The following is a 22,084-nucleotide window of genomic DNA, read 5'->3' on the forward strand; positions in this document are numbered from 1 at the left end:
CTAGAATTCAAAGATGCCGGAGCCTTCTAGAAGGGTAAAATGTGTTTTCTAAAATGTTTTCACATGATTTTATGGTTTTAATGCAAAAGAAATTGAGTTTTGAAGAGAAAAGACCAAGGAGGGAAGAACCCAGGTTCAGCCGCCGAACCTCAAGTTCGGCCACCGAACATGGGGTTGTTTAGGAGGCATGTTAGGCTGCCGAACGTGGTGAAGTTTGGCCGCCGAAGGTGGTTGACTGGCCACCTATAAAAGGCCCTCAGACCGAAAATGGGCGAGTTTTCTCCCCATTCTCGAGCTAAGGTGAGTTCATGTCCTCCTTTGGTTGATTTCATGTTCTTTCTTCAAATCTTTTAAGTTTTAACAAGTTTTAGTTTGGGTTGTGAAGTTTTAAAGCTTAAGATCAAGTTTTGGATCTTGGAGACCCAAGGAGCTAGATTTCTCCCATCTCCAAGTTAGGGATCGCACCAACCCTCGATCTTCAAGAGGTAAGTGTAGATCTTTGCCTTCCTTTACGTTTTAATGAAGTTTTAAGAAGTTTTGATGCTTGTGTGTGGGTAGATGTGCATGTTAAGGTTTATGTGGGTTTTATGCCCAATGTTTGTTTATGTGATGTTATGTTGAGAGGTTTAAGCTAGTTTATGCCCTATATGCATGTGGGAGTGTGTATGCATGTTTGGGAGAGAGCATGTGAGGTTTTGGGTTGTTTTGGAAGGTTTGGAAGGCTGTTTGTGCATGAGAAGGCTGAGTTCTGCCATTCTAGAAGAACTCAGGTTCGGCAGCCGAAGGGACTTTCGGTCGCCGAACCTGCCAGTGGAGGCAAGCTTTTGGCTGCCGAACCCTGCCCCCGAAAGTTGGACTTTTGGCTCTGGAAGGGACTTTCGGCCGCCGAACCTGCTGCCGAAAGTGCCCTGTCCAGCCTTCCTTTGCATGATTTCTATGGTGTTTTATGATGTTTTAGGGGTTTTTGGGGAGTTGTTTAGAGTCTTGTTAGAGTGTGTTTGGTCCCTCATTTGAGTCCACCTGTGTAGGATCGGACCCGAGGAACCGAGGAGGCCAGCATTGTTAGCTGTTGCAAAGTCAGTCCAGCGTCTACCAGAGGTGAGTAAAACTAACTCAAATGTTTTAAGCATGTTCACGCATCATGAATACATGTATTAGGTTGTTGCATTAGATTTCACGAAGATATTGCATTGCATCATTTGCTGTTGATGTGGATGGACCAAGGCGACCCCAATAGCCCTAGATATGATATGTTAATGAAGTCCTGAGGAGCCCCTTCGAGGGCCGGGCACTATGATATGTTACAGAAGTCCTGAGGAGCTCCTTCGAGGGCCGGGCACAGACAGAGGGAGTTTTGTAGGTCATGTCCATCCGTGATGTAAAATGTTTGTGCTGTGACGCATTCCATGAAAGCATATGATTATTATTATTGTTTATCTATGCTGCTCACTAGGCTTTTTAGCACACCCCTCTCCCTAACCCCCAGGTTTGCAGGTCTGAAGTAGTGCGGGAAGTCGGCAAGGGTTAATGTTATGTTTATGTAATAGATTAGCATGTTAGCGTGAACATGTAATGTAAATTGATATAATGTATTGAAAAATAATGTAATGTAATGTAGCGTATGGTAGAGTTATGGTTATGGATTAGTATTGTACTTGGCCCTAAGGTCTGGTTAATCCCTTTTTGTACATGATGTATGTTATGTTTTTATTGTTGAGATGTGAACCAGGCTTGATATATGTAATGTTGACCCAACTAGAGCATTTGATGAGGGCTCTAGCATGGGGGTTTATATGTTTACAGTTATGTAGCATACGAATCAAGCTTGGTATATGAAAGGTTTTGAAGTTTTTATGTTTATGTTTGATCATGTATGGGATTATACCAGTTGTATTAGGATGTATTTTAGGCTTGCTACGGGTCTCGGCTGCCTTAAGCTGATCTGGATCCTAGCGCCGGTAGCGGTCCGGTTTTCAGGTCGTTACAACTCCCTTATTGCTTATGAGCTTATGCATTTTTTCTTTAACCGTTGTAGAGGAATTGATGCGTATGCTGCTCTTAAGATTGATATTAGCAAGGCATACAATAGGTTGGAGTGGAGTTATATTTCTGATATTCTTTTATAGTTTGGATTTCATCCTCGGTGGGTGAATTTGATTATGAATTGTGTGATGACAGTTAAGTATTCTGTCTTGTTTGATGGTGGGTGCTTAGGGCCTATTATTCTGACCAGAGGGTTGAGGCAAGGAGACCCGATCTCTCCCTATATCTTTATTTTGTGTGCTGAAGGATTGTCCATATTGATTATGCATAAAATTTCTCAAGGTGTTTTACATGGCTGTAGTATGAATAGGCGGGCTCCGAGCATCTCACATCTCTTTTTTGTGGATGATAGTTTACTATTTTTTAAAGCATCTACTGATGAAGCTGTTGTTATTCGTGATGTTCTTGCTACTTATGCTTATGCGTCAGGCCAAGAAAATAATTATGCTAAGTCCTCTGTGTGTTTCTCTAGAAATACTAATTCGGCTATCCGCAACCAAGTTTGTTCTATTGGTATCAATAAAAAATTATGCTAAGTCCTCTGTATGTTTCTCTAGAAATACTAATTCGGCTATCCGCAACCAAGTTTGTTCTATTGGTATCAATAAAAAGGAAGTGTTTCAATTTATAAAAGACCGTATGTGGTAGAAACTTAATTCTTGGAAGTGTTGGATTCTTTCTAGAGCAGGTAAAGAAATATTACTTAAGACGGTTTTGCAAGCCCTTCCCAATTATGTCATGAACCTTTTTTTGCTGCCCAAGACATTTTGTAATGAACTCTAATAACTTATGGCTCAATACCGGTGGTCTAAGGGTATGAACAATGAAAAGGGAATCCATTGGGTCAGTTGGCAAAGGATGTATCATCCTAAACACTTGGGTGGTCTTGGATTTAAGAATCTTCATGACTTTAATATTTCTATGTTACGCCGTAATGCATGGAGTCTATTAACTAAACCTGACTCGTTGGTGGCTAGATTATTAAAGGCTTGATATTTTTCGGACTGCTCGTACTTAGATTAGATGTTGGGGAACAATCCTAGTTATACTTGGAGGAGCATTTGGGAATGTAAGTCCTTAATTTCTTAGGGTGCGTATAAAAGAGTTGGTACTGGTACTACTATCTCCATATAGATGGATGCATGGCTGCCTTCTATGACATTGTCAAAAGTGGCTACTGATATGCCTGTAGGTTATATATCTCTTCTGGTATCAGATTTAATTCAGGATCACAAATGAAACTTGTCCTTAATTCGGTCCATGTTTTGTGATAAGGATGTTAATGCTATTGTTGTGATTCCTTTAAGTAGGCGGTCTATTCCAAATTGTTGGGCATGAAAATGGAAGGCCAAAGGTAATTTTTCTGTGAAAAGTTCTTATTATTTTATGACAACCCAAGTTAATGTTGTAGGTGCTGCTGATTATAGTCAAATGTGGAAGAAGTTATGGCGTCTTCATGTCCCAACTAAGGTATTGAACTTCGCTTGGCGTATGTGTAACGCAGTTGTCCCTTGTTTAGAGCTGCTACAGCGACGACACATCCCTGTGTATAATACCTACTATTTCTGTCATAACGCACTGGAAACTATAATGCATGTTTTAGTCTCATGCCCCTTTGCTCGGGATTGTTGGCTGCATACTGAGGTAGGCTGAGTTCATCCTTATGTCACTACTATATCTGAGTGGCTTTCCCTTGTATTAGTTCCTGCATCGTTGGAGCAGGCTGGTGTGATTTTGATCACCCTTTGAGCTATTTGGACACAACGTAATCAGGTGGTTTAGAAATGAGTATGGAAGTCTCCTCTGCAAGTGATCTCCTTTGCTCGACATTTTCTTCAAGATTAGACTGCTGTACGAGTAAAGCCAGCAAGTTTAAATGGAGACGTGACATTAATGCTAGGTTGGGAAAAACCTCTTGGATGTGTTTTAAAAATAAATGTTGATGCAGCCACTTTTGAGCATTCCCATGTTGGATTGGGTATGGTGACCCGTAATAGCCTGGAAGAGTTTATTCGTGCTAAGCAAATGGTGGTTTTTGGTGATGTTGGAGCAAAGATTGCTGAAACTTTAACGATCAGAAAAGCTCTTAACTGGATTAAAAGTGAATGATGGTCCAATGTAATTGTGGAGTCAGATGCTCAACTCAGTGTCGGGTTATTACTGATCCTAGTTACATAGATTATTCGGCCTTTGATTCAGTTATTTATAATTGTAAGTCTCTACTTAATGAGACAAATAATGTTAGTATTCGTTATATTCCTCGATTTGCTAATGACATAGCACATGTATTGGTTAGAGTTGCCCATTTTTTGACAGATCAGGTGAAATGAACTGTTGGACCTCCTACTTGTATTTTGTCTCTATTGAGACTCGATAGTACTTAATAAAATTTATCTATATATTTTTTAAAAATATTAAAAATTAATAATAAATTTTTTTTTTATAAAATTTAAATATCATATTATGTATTTAGCACATAAAATATTTACATTTAACTCAGTACATAAGTAAATAATAAAATTTTATTTAAATGATTAAGAGTTTTTAATAAATATATGATAATGTCATATGACTATATTAGGTCTATATCGTTGGGGTAGTTCTCAACAAAACCAATCAAAGAGAAGGTCATCAACTCAACAATAGAATTCAAAGTCAGCCAATCATGAAGATTGTGTAAAACTTCTGGAAGGGGCAAGGCAGTCAAAGGTCAAATTTGGCCCATAATTAAAATTAGACTTTATTAATTTCTTCTATTTGAATTTTGGTTGGCTCATTAATGAATTAATTTTATATACAATTTGTTTGAAGTATATAATCCTAAAGCAATGGATCACACAATAATTAAGATTTTGAATATTTTAACTTCCAAAATAATTTATTTTATTTTATGGGTTTTAAATCCAATCGGAATATTCCTTCTAAATTTAATTTAATAAAAATTGCCATTGCCCATTTAATGATTTATCAAACAAAATGAGAAAATAGTCGATGATTGAAATTCTGAGTTAGAAAGCAATCTTTTATCTTTGTATTTTATAATATTAATTTATGTTAAAATAATATTTATAATATGAGAAATGATAATTTATGTCAAAATAGTATTAAATTTAAATTCGAAACTTTTGGATTTTGGAGATAATTCTAAACAATATTGAAAAAATAAATAATTTTCTTTCATATTTAGTGAGGTTGTAAAATGATCTAATCCAAACACACCCCTACAAGTAGGACTAACTGTCTAAATAAAAGATGATGAATGGATCATGAAATAAAGAAATAATTAGAAAAAATTGAGAAAAAGACCAAATTTTGAATATGTCATGGAGGCAAGTAAATGGTGGAATGGGTTTTGCCGCTTCAATCTCTCTTACCTTTTCTTCTCTCTCTCTCTCTCTTCCTTCTGTGTCTTAAGATTTACAAATCTGCTTTCTTTAGTCCCATATGTATATATAGCACCCAAGAGACACAGACTGCGAGAAACGAGGGATATGTTTTTCAAGCTATAAGCTTTATCAGAAAGGAAAAAAAGGAAGAAACTTGTATGGAGATATGAATAGTTGTGCAAAGTTTTTGGCTTGTTAATTGAGTTCCTTCACTCAATCTCTTGCTTCATCCCAAAACAGAGATAAAAAGAAAAAGACAAAGAGCTTTTCTTAGCTTCAAGAAAATCCCAATCCTTTACTGTAAGTTTATCCTTTTTCATCATATTCTTTCTTTTCCTTATACGCCTTTTTCTTGATTTGATGCCTTCTTCTCTTTTTACTCCTTGATTGTGGGAAGTTCTCTCTCTTTTTGCATCTGGGTTTCTGAAAACTCTTGTTTTTCTTGTTTGTATGCATTTTTTCTCAACTGGGTCTTTGCCATTTCTTGTGATTGTTGGCCTTGTGTGATTTGTCAGGCTGTTTCAGTTCACGAAGTTGATTCTACTTTCTTATTTTTTCCTTTTCTTCATCCTTATATGTCAATCTCTTTATAACCTTTTGTTCAGTTTCTATCAAAGGTAAATTCTTTGCAGCTTTTACTTCCTCTAAAACAATCTTAGTCCTTCTCCTTGGAGTTTTTACAAACAACTCTTGTGCCTTTTTTCTGTTTCCAACTGCAGTGAGTTTTGGTTTTCAGGTCCTCCATTGAAGAACAAAGGCTTGGTATAAAGTCAAATCAATTGGTGATTGTCTGTGAATTTGGTGATGGGGGATCATTTTGTCTTGTTGGTGGATCGATTGATAACGGAATCTACATTAGAAGCTGCAATTGAGAGCAGAAACAGGTTGATGCAGGCAGCAGCATCAGCAGTTAATGAAACAAAAATTGCTATCTCTTCCCAGAAAATGGAGTTTGGAGATGTGGCAACTCCAGGGAAAATGGTGGAATGCAGGATTTGCCAGGATGAAGATGAAGATTCTAATATGGAGACTCCTTGCTCTTGCTGTGGGAGCCTGAAGGTTAGTCAGGCCCTTTATTTTATAAGATAATTTCAAGCTTTGTATATGTGTTTGTTTTGATCCATATATCTCGCCATTTAGCTGACTTCACTGTCAAGTTACTTGCGAAATTGGACCTTTTTGTATTTTTTTGGTAACTTATAATGTAGTTCTTGGGATTTAAAAATAAAATTTTTTATCTGATCCGTTAAATTAAGATCCAATTTTAAAATGAGTTTTTTTATCCGATCCATTCTAGAATCTAACCCACTTACGAAATGGATCCACGGATTACTTTTTTATAAATACCGAAATAAGTTTGTTTTATTCATAACTTTATTTTTGTTTGAGATAAAAATCAAGATGTATGGAGTTGAAACTTATTTGTTAATTATAATGTTTTACTTCATTTATTGATAGTGGTTAATATAATATATAATTTTAATTAATAGTGTAAATTTAATTATTTTTTAAATTTTAATTCAAATTAAAAAAGAAACGTGCTATCCGAATCGGTCTCTAAATCAAGTCGAGTCTAGATTTTTAATTGGCTTTTTTGGTTCGTCCCGTTTTGAAATCGAGTCCGTACGAACCGGCCTGACAGCCGGTTTTAGCAGTACTACGTTTTTTTTAATAATTATTACAATTTAATTCTTATAATTTTAAGATTTATAATAATTTAATTTTTTTAATTTGAGTTAATTTTAGCAGGAGTGTTATTAAAAAAGTTAAATTCGATTTGCATTGTTCTGAAACATGCTTACTGATTCTTCATATATGCAGTATGCTCACAGAAGATGTGTTCAAAGGTGGTGTAATGAGAAGGGCAACACCATATGTGAAATATGCCATCAGGTGGGTTTCATTTGTTCTGATTCAACATTTCAAGTGATTCTTAGGGTATTCTTTCTACTTCATATAAGCCCCTGTTCGTGCATAGTTGTTTAGGTGTGATCAATTAAAAGTTACCAGAAATCTCTCCCTACTACTAAATATTAGTATTTAGTATTTTGATTCAGTCAAAACACTAAAAGTTACTTTTAAAATATAATTGTTGTGAAACCGAGCCATAGTTTCTTAGTCTCTGGAGCTGCTGCTTGATAGTATATTGGTTTATTTTCAGCAATTCACACCTGGTTATACTGCTCCGCCACCCTTATTTCAAATTGGACGTTTTCCGATGAACCTCAGGTAATTTTGTATACCTGCTGCTAAGCAGCAATGCCTCTATATTTTTCATTTCACTGGAACTTTACCGGTGATTCTATGGTGTTTTCATCAGGAGAAACTGGGAGAATTCTGGAAGAGACTTGCACGGTCCCCGCTTTATAGCAATGGTGTCAACCGACCGTAGTTTCCTTAATTCTGATTACGAGGAGTACTCTGCTTCGACAAGAAACTCGATCTGCTGTCGCTCAGTTGCTCTTGCTGTAAATTTCTCTCTTTTTTCTTCTGCTCGTCTCTGTAGATTCTCTGGAAATCCTTAGATTCTGCTTTATATATATCTGCGACTTCAACTAGTTTGAAATTAAGATTTACTTGTTCAATTCGCGAGCTCTTAAAATTTAAACTTGGCCAACGCTGTTCTAATGTCGGTGAATAATGTATAGTTCAAATCCTGTTCTTCTGTTGCTTGAATCCCGCAAAGTGCTCTCAGCAATCTCACTGTTGCTCTTGAATTTTGCAGTTCATGATTCTTTTGATTCTGAGGCATACTCTTCCAGTCTTCCTTACTAGGACCAACGAAATTTCCTTGCCAATACTTGTGGTGAGGCAATTTATATTTATATGGCCACTTGTTTTAAGAGGATATTATGAAATTCATGAATACAAATGACTTTATCCATTCTCCTTACAGTTGTTATTTCTACGAATTGCCGGGATTGTTCTTCCAATATACATTATCTTGAGAGCAGTAACTGCTCTCCAGAATCGCCGCCATCGACAGGTAAATTCTGTGTTTCCGACCAAAGTATGAGATTTAAGATGTTTAGCACATGATGTAGTAGTTAATGGTAATTGCACTTTGCTTAATTATGTGATTTGTTTGGCCTTCAGGAGTCTCCAAACGTGTCTTTTACCACATCTGACGAGGAAGCTGAGCTTTCAAGCGAGTAGGCTCAGTTGAATACAAGCAATGTTCCTTAGTTTGTTCCTCATTAAAACATTGGCATCAGCTAGCGAGCAGCATCTTACAATTGTTAAGTTAGTCTTTGTGTTTGAAGGCATATGAAGGTGGGTCCATTTTCAGATGTCGGTGGATAGACAAGAAGTAAAACTTCCAAGGTGATTCTCTCACCAGCCAAAATTTAACATTCTGGTTTCCAAAAGAATGTTGTATCTTCTCTAACAGCTGAGACAGGCGCAGCAGTTACCCTGGATATATTTAGACAGTCTACTGACTTTAAATCAAAGTTATTGGATGTTCATTTTCTATATTGGGTATTATGTAAGAAATTTGTACAGGAAAAATATCCCATTGTATATTAATACAGACATTTATACACAGAAAGGCCATCGGGCAAGAAAATATACCAATTCCTGTTACTGCGTCCATGTTGATAGCAATCTGTAAAGGAAGGCTTAAAATACTTCTCTAATTTCATCTTTACCAGCCATTTGTTGCAGAAGGATTCCAACTTGTAACCAATAATATTAACACATTAATTTAATATTAGATGAAGTTGTACCCATGACGTTTTCAGAGATTAACAGGAATTTCTTATCTAATCTCTGCCTCTCCTTTTAGTTGACGTTATTGGTATTTCCTATACTAGGCTGCTCGAGCGTTTAAGCCGCCTAGTATAGGTGCACAATTTTTATTTCCTCCACCAAAAACTGTAGGACTCTTCTGCAAATTATATCATATAGAAATTATCGACATCCTTCCTGATTGAGTTTGATCTCTATAAACAATGAATCTTGCAACACCAGCAGATTGCAAAAGGCATAACCAGACTGAACTAAGGTGTGATTTTGTTCATAGTCTCTTCACCATCTGAAGCTTCAAATTGAGATGGATGAAGCAAATTGAGTAGCACCAACAATCAAAGTAGAAGCAAGCATTCCATTAAGCAGATACATGCAAAATGTGGATCCATGCAGTGCACAAGAGAAGTATACAAATACAAGTACATAAAATAAAATGACCAAGAAAAGTTCTCTTCCAAAATTACAATTATGACAAGAATCTGTACAAATCCAGAGTATACATTCTTAAGGAAAATTTCGAATAGAGGGTAAAGAAGAAGACCTCAAAGCAGGCAAGTGAGTATGTAATCTGGATTCCTATCAGAGCCTGATTTCACCAACTAGGCAGTTAATGGCTGTGTTTGGTTTGGTCCTTCTAACTATCTTAGTTCCGGCTTCCTCCTTGGCCTGAAATATTGGGGAATGAAAACAAATAAGAAAATTTACGGTACTATTAAAATCACTTTTCTTTCTCACCCTCACTATATCTTTGTTCTTTCCTTTTTCTGTTATACTTCATTATAATTTTGAAAAAGCCCACTGCCCTCTTAAATATCATATGTTCTTTAAAGAGTGTAGTTGATGGTAATACTTCCGACTCTTCTGTTGCGAACGCCAGTAACAAGCAAGCGCCCCAAATGCACAGCTAGCAAGAGCAATTGCCAAGGCAGCCCCCACCGGCACAACAACTGCATTTGTTGAGGCCACCAAATCTTCAATAGCCCCATCAGTCACTTCACTCCCAAGAAGACCCTTGTCCTTGTAAAGGGAAGCCAGTGTTTTCCCATAATAATTAGTTAAGAACTCGTATACCTCATCCTTATCCCAATCAATCCGATTGGTTCCATCATCTCTCTGGCCATGAGAGGGAGAACATGAAGAGCATAGCTGCTTCGGAGGCCAAACAATCTTCGGGAACTTGGGGTCACCAGTTCCAAGAGACGCTTCTTCCTCCATTAATCTCTCATTTACCATATTATGTGCATTCCACAACCAAAGGGCAAACTCATGAGATGTGTTGAAAGGACTGCTAACACTGTATTTACAACCCACAGTTAGTTGAAAGAAGCTTGGAGGGCTTACAAATGAACTATTAATGACTTGCTTTTACCTTGAACACATTTGAAAGAAATGTTGGCGACACTCCTGGCAAATAAAGAAATTGTGGATAAAATCACATATAGCTGTAAAGGCAAACTGGCTCTCCGCATCCTCAATCCTCACAGATAATGAATGCATTAGAACCCATAGTCCGCAACTGCAATAAATAGACAGACACATCAACAAAGATAACTGGTTAAACATTAGTGAGTGCAAATAAAGCAAATGGTGGCTTTAAAAATAAATAAATATAAGAGGCATTCTGTGAATTCTGTCCACTCAAGATAAACACAACTAAAGATGCCAAGTTGAGGGGAAATTGGTAAAAAAATTGTTATTTCAGATTCCATAAAACTCAAGCAGCATTCAGCAATATGTGAAATACGCTCTTGATCATAGAAAATATGCTGACCATTCATATACTGGGAACCAAAAAGTGCAATTTGACACAAAAAAAGGGGCAGGAACTAACCCCCCCCCCCCCCCCCCCTCTCTTTGATATTTTTGAAATTACTTGTGGAAACAATAAAATGAAACTGCTGATTATGAATATAAGTAGAAAGGTTGCAGCATCTGAAATCATAGTTGATACTTTCTTGGCAGAATAATGCAATAAACCACCACTAACAATCACAATCACCGCTATTTCACACAAGCCACTATGTCACTTTACGATGCTCTTCCTTCCACCACCCCCAATAGTCTCAAAGTGAGGTTACCAATCAACTATTTTCAGGCAAATCAGCCCAACTCGTGCTTTGTTGCTCAGAAATATTCTCAGAACTAAGCTGGTGGCTTAGCCCCTTGTTTGCCCTGTCAACTGATGGCATGATGGAATTAATGAACTCAGAACCAAACAAAACACATTATCACTTTATTAGCTCTATGCAGCCTCTTCAAGCACCATTAATGAATGGGCTCAAACATTAAACTTACGAGTACACATTATCACTTTATTAGCTCTATGCAGCCTCTTCAAGCACCATTAATGAATGGGCTCAAACATTAAACTTACGAGTAAGTATCCACTTTGAAATGACAACTGATAAAACACCCAGTCGTAAGCGAATAAAGAAAATCAATCATTACCTGAAGCCCCTAGTATCATTCTTGCTTCCACGGCAAAACATCTGAAAAGGAACACATAAAGCTCTTCTAAAATATAACAATAAGAAAATAATGCTTTATGAATGATGAAGTTAACAAACAGTAAGCCGCATATAAATTCACAGTGAAGATAAATGTCATCAGCTACCAAAAGGTGTAAAAAAAAAAGAAGATAGAAATAAATATCTTTTTAACAAATATTGAGTTACACATTTTCTATTGACTGATGAATACATGGGCCAGATAGATCATAACACAATTACAGTTTTCCCTAGGGAAAAAAAATAGGGAGGTTTGGTTGCCTGGAATCTACCAAGACAGCGACTAGAATGCTAAAAAATTCAAGTGTTTGGTTTGTACAGGAAAGTTTGATTCCTACACTTGTAGGTCCCACCTTTTCCTATTTCAAATGCATAACCATTAAGGTTCACTGCACATTAAGGGGTCTTAGAGCCTAGGAGCAAGGGGCACACCTAAATGAGGTGAAAAACAAAAAATAAAAATTAATAAAAATTAAAAACAAAATAAAATAATAATAGATGCAGCTCTATTTAACCAAACATATAAAAATTACCAACACATAAAGAATTAATTAGCATAAAAAGTGTATGAGAAGAGGGATTAAAAGGACCACACATGTTGCAAATGGGAATACGGAAGGCTTGTGGTCATGGATGTGGTGGCTTGATGACATTTTGGGGATGACTTATCACCAGCAGTATTAATTTTGAAAACTTCTTAACTTGTCATTATTGATTTCTTGTAGATCGGTAAATTTTGGGTCAGATGATAGTGTTTTTGGGCCAATAGAAGTGCTGTGCAGGTGGAAATAAAGGCGGCAAAGCCTTGTGTTTGGAACAAGGGACATAAGGCAAGTGCCTGGTGAATATTGTGTGCCTTGCAGCACTAAGGTTGGAGCCTGGTGAGACGTGAATCTAAAGTGCACCTTCAATAATTATGCTCAAATGGTGGGAACTACTTTCTCATTGGCGCATGAAATTAAGAAAATACACTAGGGCATTAGTACCCAATTTAATAAAACTTCATTTGACTTTGTCCCATATGATTAGGTGTCTCATATGATGAGTAGTTTTGAGTCTCTTCATTTATTTTTACCAGCTGATTCAATCTTTTAAACCGTTTTTATTTTAGTTCGGGTTGATTTCTTAGGCTTTTTTTTAAAATAACAGTTAGATTTATGTTAATATAGCTATTATGACTAATTTGATTGAATAGTATCTGGAAAGTGGGATCATGTGCACTCATTCACATCTACTTATCCAATATCAAAATAGCGGATCACATCAAAATTACAAAGCATTATCACCATGAAAGAATTAGAGGAGACATGAAGAAAAGCACCTACCCAGTATCCCCGAGGAACTTCTTTTCCGCAAATCTGGAAATTCCCCAGCACACTCTTGCCATTACCAACAATCTCCTGGTTTTTGTCTGGTGGGCACAGTTCATCAAAGTTTACTAGCACTTCTGCACTTCCCTTCCGGCACCTAATACAAATAGTCTAGAGTAAATCAATGAAGGAATCACCATATGATTTATAGCAAAGCTTCATTTCAAAAAAGTTAGTCTTTACCTCTTAGAAGGATGATGCACTGCTAAAAGCTGAAGGAATTTAATAAGTGAAGCACGAGTCTCTGATCTGATCATCTGCAGAACAACCATAAAAACAATAGGTAGAGAAAGGAAGCAAAACACACAACATGCACAAGCAAACACACAATACATAACCATAATAAGTGGATATGTCTACCTTGTGTTCAACTATAATTTCAAAAGCGATAGATGTTGCCTCCTCAACATCATAAACAGCACGTGCAATCTTGCATAAAGCACACACCACAGAAGTTAATATCTGAAATTAAATAAAAGAATTCTTTTTTGAAATTATAAAGAAAATTTAGAGCTACACTGATAGGAAAAACCTGTTCAGAGTCTGATATATTTGATGGAGGATGCTCATTTTCAAACTTCTCATCATCCAAACCATAAGAGCTGCATACAATCATAAAAAGTGAAATAGAATGAGGACTGAAGTTAACAGGCAGCAGTACAGACAGAATCAATAAGATGTATATTGCCATCCTAAACCATTAATAACCAGATTTCATCACTGGCAATAATAGGCACATGTTAAAAAAAATCTCTCCATATTATTTTATTTGTTAAGTCTAAAACTCTAATATGCATCATTATTACATTTACTAAAAGCATAGAAGCAGTGTGTCTTCCTATGGAAAGATATTGGAATACCACACGGTTGCTTCTCCATGTGCTATGATCTTAAATGTTTGACATTGACAAGCCTAATACTTGCAGATATTATTGTAGAACTGTATAGTTACAGCTATACAAGCAGATATTCTAAGCAAATAGTAGTTCTCTGAATTATAAATAGCAAAGATCAGTTCAAAACTTTCAACTTTTCTAATTATTATTTACATTACAAAACTACTAGACCAAACTATGTTAACTAGCAACAAAAGCCAAATAAAAAAAGGAAGAAGAAGAAGAAAGAAGAACAGAAAATAATCTACTAGTAATATAACTGCATTCTTTTTTACTTTTAATATATGAAACATAACATATCAAATACCTGCCTTGGTTTGCTTGTCTTTGAGTTTGGTTTGATCATGTCTAAAATATAGCATTGAATACTCGGGTATGAAAATGTGATGAGTTAGCAGTGCAATGAGTGAAGAGAAAGGGGGCAGCTTAAAATAATATGGAGGGAAATAGTATCAAAAGGTGCAATTTTTGGATATTGATGGGGACTGAATGGCCAAAAAGCGTCCATATAGCTGACCCTACTTATAGCTTGCGATTAAGGCTTAGTAATAGAAGTTGTTATTATTGACCAAAAATACATCCTTCAAAAAATTTAACTTATTCCCATCTACTGGTAAATCAACTGTGATTGTTTAGTGCCACAGAGGATTACCATTAATCAGCATTACAAATCACAACTGCCTTAGAGCAAATCCAGGTTTTCTTTTAGAAAGGTGAGTATCTCATGCCACATTTGAAATACACATTATAACTTTTCTCACACAATTAACATTAATAATAAAAAATAACCTTCCATTAAAAAGTTATTTACTTGAATGAGCAACAACCCCTAGCTCGGTTCATCAGAAATCAACGAATATTGCCATTATAAACTTCTAGTTTATAAGTAAAATTGAGATGAGTAGTGAGGATAGATTGTAATTTCAAGATTCATTCCAATCAAAAGGGTGAAATCAAGCAAACTATTGCTGAACCAAAACCAAACTGCAGAAGAACATGAGAACTGTTATACAAATGCCAAAGGCAAAGGGAGCTAGAACTGAGAAGTTATAACAATGTTTTGTTAAACCAAAATAAAGAAATTCCAACATCAAAACATCGTTTTAAAGCTAAAGATACAGTAAATTACTAAGATATAGGCCACAATAAGGGGAAAAAAAATAGAGATGGTTAGTAATACCTCATACCTGCCTAGTTGCTTATTGATCCAATTAAGCAAGCGTTCAGCTGTCCTTCCATCATCAATTACATGAATTTCACTTTTCTCCTTTTTAGGTTCCCAGCTACCAGATACAAATTTGGAAGGGGGACCCCAAAATAGCATGGGATAATGACCCACCGAAAATCTATCACAAAGTTTATTATTTATCTGTGCTGCCAAACAAGTTAAAATGCAACTGATCACTAAGCCATGCTTTAAGAAAAAAAAAATTAAGTGCTTTATGTAATTAAACAGTAAGAGGCACAAAAAATATTTAGAAAGAGTGAGTTATCAATAGAAACTAAAGAGCCAAAAATTAACAATTTGACAGCTGACAACACTAGAGTCCTTGCACCACTGTGCATAACTAAAATGCTCTATCTCACCTTGCGAACCCTTTATAACAATTAAAGATTATGTTAACACGTAGAATAATACTACTATATGTTGGTCATTTAATTGCCCCAACACCTCATTATGGCTGATCACCAACCTAACTGAAACACCCAGTCTGACAAATCCAAACCAACTGAATTTTAAAGGTTTAACCATTTGTCAGTCAGTCTGGGGTTGTAAAAGTACTTAACCAGAGAGTCCAATGAACCAAACTGATAGCATTTTTCTTAGATTATATTTAAGCTCTTAATTCAAACAACAAATAACTCAAAAAAAATGTAAAGCAACACAATATGCTGGGCCATGGCTTTAAGTTCAGTCGTGTCATTTTGACCTGTCTTCCTCTTATGAAGACAAGTCACCCTCTTTATTTCATAATTTTTAGTACTCTTTTGCATTTTAATATTAGGCAGCATGAGCTAGTATGCACAAAAAAAAAAGGTGGCAAAGTTACTTATATGATGGTTTAAAAGATTGGAAAAAGTAAGATACTTCATACTTCCCAATATAAATCTTCCAACAGCATGATTATTAGCAATTTTTGTGAAAAAAAGAAAAAATAAAAATAATACAAGACTTCATGTGTCATTTCTAATGTAATCCTTTTCTTTAAAATTGTCAATAAAGCCACAAACTTCAGAATTTGTATAATCTGTAGCAACAACAACTTTATTTCACTCCAATGTTGCTTCAATGTTTAGTAACTCGCTAACTGCTTATGTATTGAAAACACAAAAAATATATGTAAATAAATTTCAATATTCTGGGAAAGAAAATGAAAAACTAAAAGAAAAATCTTACTAGACCCTCGCTTTTTAAAATAGATATCATCCTGGTTCCACTTAAAAACTATTAAAAGAAGCACTGTCAGCAGGGCACACACCCTATAGAGGAACTATAAGTTAGTTACCATTGAGATAAAACTAAAGATCAGGGATCCCTAGAAACTTCTAAAAGAAATCGCCACAATTGAGAATGTGAGTAAGATTTGGAATTTTTTTATTTTGTATTTTTTTAGCAAAAGGCCTTTCTAAGTCCTTGAGAAATAAGACCAAAACTCAATTGAACTCTAGTCAAATAAAATGGTCCACTTCAGACCTTCAAATTTTTAAAATAGTCAATTAAGCCCTTAAACTTTTAAAACCAACACAAAGAAGTCCAAACCCTAGGGGTAAGCAGTATTCGGTTCAAACCGAAAAAACCGACCGAACCGAACCGATTTGAAAATTTGATTCGGTTTTTTATACATTTCAATTCGGTTCGGTTTTTAATTTCAGAAATTTCGGTTCGATTCGGTTTTAATCAGAAAAAAATCGAAAAAAACCGAACCGAACCGATTAGTGATAATAATATATTTTTTCAATAATATAGAGAAATTAAATCATATTAAGATTAAAATATTTTAATTAAATTTTAAAATATTAAAAATAAAGTGTAAAAAATAAAAAAATTATTAAAAATCAAAACCGATCAAACCGAACCGAATCAGATCGGTTCGGTTCGATTCGGTTTCTGATCAAAATCAGTTCGGTTCGGTTTTCATAAACACTAAAATTTCGGTTTTCGGTTTATTCGGTTTATTCAGTTCGGTTCGGTTTTGAACCAAACCGACCGAATGCTCAGCCCTACCAAACCCTACATTGTTGACTCAGTTTCTAAGCTTAAAAAAGACATTTTTAAAAAAGACATTTTACAAAACAGCTCGATCATTAAATAAAGTCCCATTAAATAAATAAATTTAATGGTAAAACTTTAATAATTAAGTTTATAAATAAATTATGTTTATTTATATTGTTAATAAATAAATAAAATTATTTTAATTTAATAAAACCTATAAAATAAATAAAATATTGTGTAAAAAATTATAAATTATTAAAAATCCTTTAATTCAACAAAATACCAAAACAGAATTAAAATTTTCCTTTCTTTTCTCATCAACAAAACACTGAATTTTAACCTCAAATCTCCTTTAGAATTTTTTAAAATATCATTTTATTATTAAAACTATAGATAATATTTTATTTATATGTAAGATAAATAAAAAAAAGCATAAAAATATATTGAAAATTTAAATTTAACTTTCTTGTACAGATATGAGATTCAAGCTACAGTATAGTTGAGAAATTAAAAAGTCTTTTGTAATTCCTTATTAGCTTTATTTACGAAAATTTTGTTATTTATGGCTTTTATTATTTGTAATTCTTACACTTTTTGAGGCTTCTCTTATTTTCACAGTAGCCATAAGATACTCTAAAAATTTAGAAAGGAGACTTGGTGCAGTTTGGTATTTGGCGGATGAGAAAAAAATGAAAATCTAAATTCTTTTCATTTTAAATCTTTCTTTTTCTCGCTATTGTAATCACATGATCTTGAGTTTCTTGAAGTATTTGCTACAATCTCATGGCTTGTTGTTGATCTTCATATCATCTCAATGGCTACAGGTTGCAGAACAACTATAAGGTAGCCTAAGAATGATAGAATCAACTGATACTGGACAAAAAAAGCTAGCTTCCTCCTCCATTGCATTCTTACAAACTGAATGTGGAGGCTTTTCTTTCGAATAATGGGATTGTTGGTTTAGGTTTGGTGGTTGGCAATCACTATGGGCAGGTATTGTTGGAAGGGCACAAACTAATGAATATAGAGAGTTTGTAGATGGCTGGTTGGCTATCCAATTTAGTTTGGAAATTGCGAATAGTGCAGATTTTCACAGTCTGCATTGCAAAATGGTAGCTTGGTAACTATTCATGCACATAAAGGAGTTAGTTGATAGTTGATGACATCATATCTTTTACATCTTCCTTCTCTTTTATTGAATTTCTCCTAGATCTTATAATGCTTTAGTTTATAATTTAGCTAAGCTTAGTGTTTCTCCTAGTGATGAGCTGATAAGGGTGGAAGACTTTCCCCCTTCTGTGGCTCACATGTTGATGATGATTCCTCTATTTTGTCAATTTGGGAATGAAGTTTTCTCCTTTCTCCAAAAAAAAATAATAACTATTATTATTATTATAATCATTATTTTAAAACATAATTATTAAAGTTTTAGATTTAAATTTATTTATTCAGTGAGGCTTAAATGACTATCAAATTGTTTCTCAAAGGCTTAAATATCCATTTTTTAAATTCACAGATGAAGAATTAATGATATCAGAGTTTTGGACTTACCTGAGCTATTTTCAAAAGTTTAAGGCTTAAATGACGATTTTAAAAAGTTCAAGGGCTCAAATGGACCATTTTGTTTGACAAGGCTTAAGTGACTTTTGACCTATTTCTCAAGGGCTTCAAAGAGCCTTTTGCCTGTTTTTCTCCCCCTCTTCTATTTCACCCTTTTGTAAATATGGAAATCAAGGATAAAGAAAGCTACAAAACTATTTTCAGGTTGAAGAGGAAAGGGGAAATTTGTCAAGGTGGGAAACCCTATTCAACTTGTTACAGAAACTAGTAATTATTTGTCTATGGAAAGAATAAACAGACGAGCAGGTTACACCGCCGCATGCATAAAAAGTCAAGAAAACAGTTAATATACCTTCAAAGCACAATCCACCCTTGTCATCAACACAATGCCAGGATGCACTGCATCAGGTCCATTGAAAAGCCTTGCAACTCTTTCATAGTAGGGCTGCACATTAGAAGCTCCAAGACCAAAAACAGTAAGGAAATATACATGTACATCCACAAATGTCAGAAACAAAAACATTCCATACGGTACCTTATAATTTCTGCAAGCAGGACACCTGAAAAAACAGTAATAGCAAAGAAAGCATGATGTCATATAACTTACAGATATGGATAGAAAGAGGGCATCAACAGTGCATGTGGCGCATGGAGAAAAAAATTAATGTTCATTACACATACAGGCATCATATTTCAAGGGGAGGATGAAGATATTTTACAAACAGGCTAGAGTTGACATTTCATTGACTTTATTTGACGCAAAATCTAAAAATAGAACTATTACATTCAAATCATAATCATATAAATGTTATCATATAAGCAGATGATGACAAAAACTCAATCACTGCAAAATTTCTATCTAAGTTTTGCAAAATGTTTTTCAACTCCAAATGTTAGGACGGACCACTTTGGCAGTTATCTTGATAGACATGGCTCTACTACGACTAAATTTCTAAACCAGGTCCATACACAAAATAACTGATAAAAGTGAGATTGAAAGGTGAAGCAGGGGATTATAGTAAATATTCCCTAGAATCCATGAGCATCTTGAAAAATCATTCTATTATTCACATAGTATGCTACAAACAACAATAAGGAAGCAATTAATGAAATCACTAGATTTCACGGTGAGATCAATTTTATTCATTGCTTCAATTCACATGCCTCTCTAAATATTTTCTCCTCTTTAAAAATTTTCCACACATTAATCTACTAATCGTATTTCATGTTTAAACTATCTGATATCAGATTTTTCCGCGGCATTAGGGGGAAAAGCCTTCTACAGGTATGATTTTCTAGTGAAACAAAAGTATATGCACATTAAGTAAGTAAAAGAATTCTCAAAATCCGGCGTCATCAAGCTTCAAAGTTTTGTTAAACTACGCAATTCCAAACTTAGTATCGAACTCCCATTGTGCAATCTTTTTATTTTGGCATGAAACCCATCATTGCATTACAGAGTTAAACTCACTAAATTATCAAACTAATTAATAAAACTCTCCATAAAAATTTGAGAGAGTTTAATCAGTGCTCAGATTATGTAAATCATGGCTGCCCAAATAAAACCCATACAATAGAATCAGATAAAAATGCACTTCATCATTTGACTGAGAATAAATGCTTACATACTAATTTTGGAAACAAAATCATCAACGTTCATCCGATTATAAATGACAAAACAAATAATTTCCATGTCTTAGTTGCCACGCACAAGTCGATATGATCTAATCTCAATGAACCAAATAGGAGCTCCCTTACAGTTTCACTACTAGACTAATGTTTTTTCCAAAAGAAAAAAGAGCCACTTTTCGTCTTTTCCAGTTTCATATACCATAGCGAATACGGAAAAAGAACATGAGCAGCAGCTTCGATATTATTTTAACAAATTTATACAAGCAGTTCTTCGTTTCAGAGTTAGAGAACTAACCAGTGGGCGAAGAATTCGACGATGGCAAAAGTAGCAGGAGTGTCTCTAAGAACTGCATCGAAATTGGTGACGTTCACATCGACGGCGTAGTCTACCTTCACAGCGTTATCGTTGCCTAATTCTCGAAGGATCGAACGGGATCCATTCGGAAACGACGCCGCAATAGAGCTCAGCAAGAAAAGCAAATTCACTATCAGAATCGGACATAACTGAGACATGGGCATGGGATTTTGAGGAAGAAGAGATCAAGTTTCAGGTCGTGTTTTCCTCTTTCGTTTTTTTTTTTTTCTTCTGCGAACAGAGAACTTTGGTGGTTTTGTCAGGTTTGCGAAGAGAAAGAGGGATCCGAAGCTAGCGTTAGAGGTGGCTGAGCTGAATGCAACGGCGGTGGGTGGTGGTTGCGGGAGGGTCAATATCCCGGCACAAAAGGTGGGTCATGCGCTTTCTCCCTAAAACGGTACATCTAGTGCTCGTTTGCAGGAATGCATTTGAGAAAGCAACTTATTTTATTGTTCTGATTAAAATTTAGGGAAATTAATATTTAATCTTTATAGTATATAAAAATTTATTAATTCATATTTTTTTCTAATTAATTTTCAAATAATTTTAATTAAAAAAATATAAAAAAATATCATTATAATTTTTCACTTCGAGATTTATTTTGAAAATATTATTATAGTAAGAAAATATCAAGATAATTAGTAAAAGAAGTGGGAAAAAATAGAAGCCTTTTTCATTTCACATCTATCGTTTGCTATCTCAAGTACATTATTTTAGCTAACACTTTTTCGATTCCAACTACAAATTTGGAGTAAATTAAATTAATTTAAAATTTTAATTTAATTTTTTATTTCTTTTAATTTAATTTAATTTTTAATTTTAAAAATTTTAATTATTTTTATTTGATTTAGTTTTGATAAAAAAATCATATCGAATCGATTAGTAATAATAATATATTATTTTTAATAATATAAAGTAAATTATATTAATATTAAAATATTTTAATTGAATTTTAAAATATTGAAAATAAAATATAAAAAAAAATATTAAAAATTTAAATCTATCAAATCAAATCAAACTGAATCAAATTGATTTAATTTGATTCAATTTCTTATCAAAATCAATTCGATTTGAATTTTATAAATATCAAAATTTCAGTTTTTGATTTATTTGGTTTAGTTTGATTTTAAAACGAATCGACTGGATGCTCACCTAATTTTAATTAATTTAAAAAAGTTTTAGATTAATTAAGAGAGGCTTTTTAAACTAATTATTTTTTTTTAAATTTAAAAATTTAAAAATTATTAAGATTTAAAAATAATAAAAATATTACTTTATAAAATTATATTTTTAAAATCCTTACTTTACTCTATTTTCTTTAAAATAAAATTGAAGAGTTTAAACTCGAAATATGAATTTATGTGGATTGAG

General features: G+C 34.3%; 2 protein-coding genes across 5 annotated transcripts; one reads left to right on the forward strand and one right to left on the reverse strand.

Moving 5' to 3' along the window:
- The first annotated feature begins 5,348 nt into the window (after positions 1 to 5,348).
- On the forward strand, positions 5,349 to 9,021 carry LOC110617345. 2 transcript variants are annotated; one of them, XM_043957423.1, is made up of 9 exons: positions 5,349 to 5,729; positions 5,945 to 6,046; positions 6,166 to 6,488; positions 7,251 to 7,322; positions 7,591 to 7,658; positions 7,750 to 7,897; positions 8,155 to 8,235; positions 8,326 to 8,415; positions 8,526 to 9,021. In XM_043957423.1, exons 3-9 carry the CDS (start codon positions 6,234 to 6,236, stop codon positions 8,583 to 8,585), a joined length of 774 nt encoding a protein of 257 aa, XP_043813358.1. In that variant the 5' UTR covers positions 5,349 to 5,729; positions 5,945 to 6,046; positions 6,166 to 6,233; the 3' UTR covers positions 8,586 to 9,021. The 2 variants fall into 2 exon arrangements, with proteins under 2 accessions (XP_043813358.1, XP_021615768.1); XM_021760076.2 differs by lacking the exon at positions 5,945 to 6,046.
- Positions 9,022 to 9,516: 495 nt separating this feature from the next.
- LOC110617343 (sulfhydryl oxidase 2) lies at positions 9,517 to 21,148 on the reverse strand. 3 transcript variants are annotated; one of them, XM_021760075.2, is made up of 11 exons: positions 20,654 to 21,147; positions 19,262 to 19,286; positions 19,079 to 19,171; positions 15,140 to 15,321; positions 13,589 to 13,658; positions 13,417 to 13,485; positions 13,240 to 13,313; positions 13,012 to 13,153; positions 11,628 to 11,668; positions 10,549 to 10,695; positions 9,517 to 10,473 (listed from the first exon to the last, which is right to left on the reverse strand). In XM_021760075.2, the coding sequence occupies exons 1-11, from the start codon at positions 20,875 to 20,877 to the stop codon at positions 9,993 to 9,995; spliced, it is 1,548 nt and encodes a 515-aa protein (XP_021615767.1). In that variant the 5' UTR covers positions 20,878 to 21,147; the 3' UTR covers positions 9,517 to 9,992. The 3 variants fall into 3 exon arrangements, with proteins under 3 accessions (XP_021615767.1, XP_021615766.1, XP_021615764.1); XM_021760074.2 differs by having other exon boundaries at positions 9,517 to 9,845; positions 10,030 to 10,473; positions 19,079 to 19,286; XM_021760072.2 differs by having other exon boundaries at positions 19,079 to 19,286; positions 20,654 to 21,148.
- Between the last annotated feature and the right edge of the window lie 936 nt (positions 21,149 to 22,084).

This window comes from Manihot esculenta, chromosome 6 (assembly GCF_001659605.2).
Source record: "Manihot esculenta cultivar AM560-2 chromosome 6, M.esculenta_v8, whole genome shotgun sequence".
Taxonomy (NCBI): domain Eukaryota; kingdom Viridiplantae; phylum Streptophyta; class Magnoliopsida; order Malpighiales; family Euphorbiaceae; genus Manihot; species Manihot esculenta.

Bases quoted from the DNA above. Each gene is read 5' to 3' on its own strand.
- LOC110617345 (XM_043957423.1), top strand. From the start codon at position 6,234: ATGGGGGATCATTTTGTCTTGTTGGTGGATCGATTGATAACGGAATCT. The intron at 7,323-7,590 runs GTGGGTTTCATT...GTTTATTTTCAG, and splicing joins TATGTGAAATATGCCATCAG to CAATTCACACCTGGTTATAC. The intron at 8,416-8,525 runs GTAAATTCTGTG...TTTGGCCTTCAG, and splicing joins AGAATCGCCGCCATCGACAG to GAGTCTCCAAACGTGTCTTT.
- LOC110617343 (XM_021760072.2), bottom strand. From the start codon at position 20,877: ATGCCCATGTCTCAGTTATGTCCGATTCTGATAGTGAATTTGCTTTTC. The intron at 13,486-13,588 runs GTTTTTCCTATC...GCTTTATGCAAG, and splicing joins ATATATCAGACTCTGAACAG to ATTGCACGTGCTGTTTATGA. The intron at 11,669-13,011 runs GTAGGTGCTTTT...GTTCCTTTTCAG, and splicing joins AAGTTCCTCGGGGATACTGG to ATGTTTTGCCGTGGAAGCAA.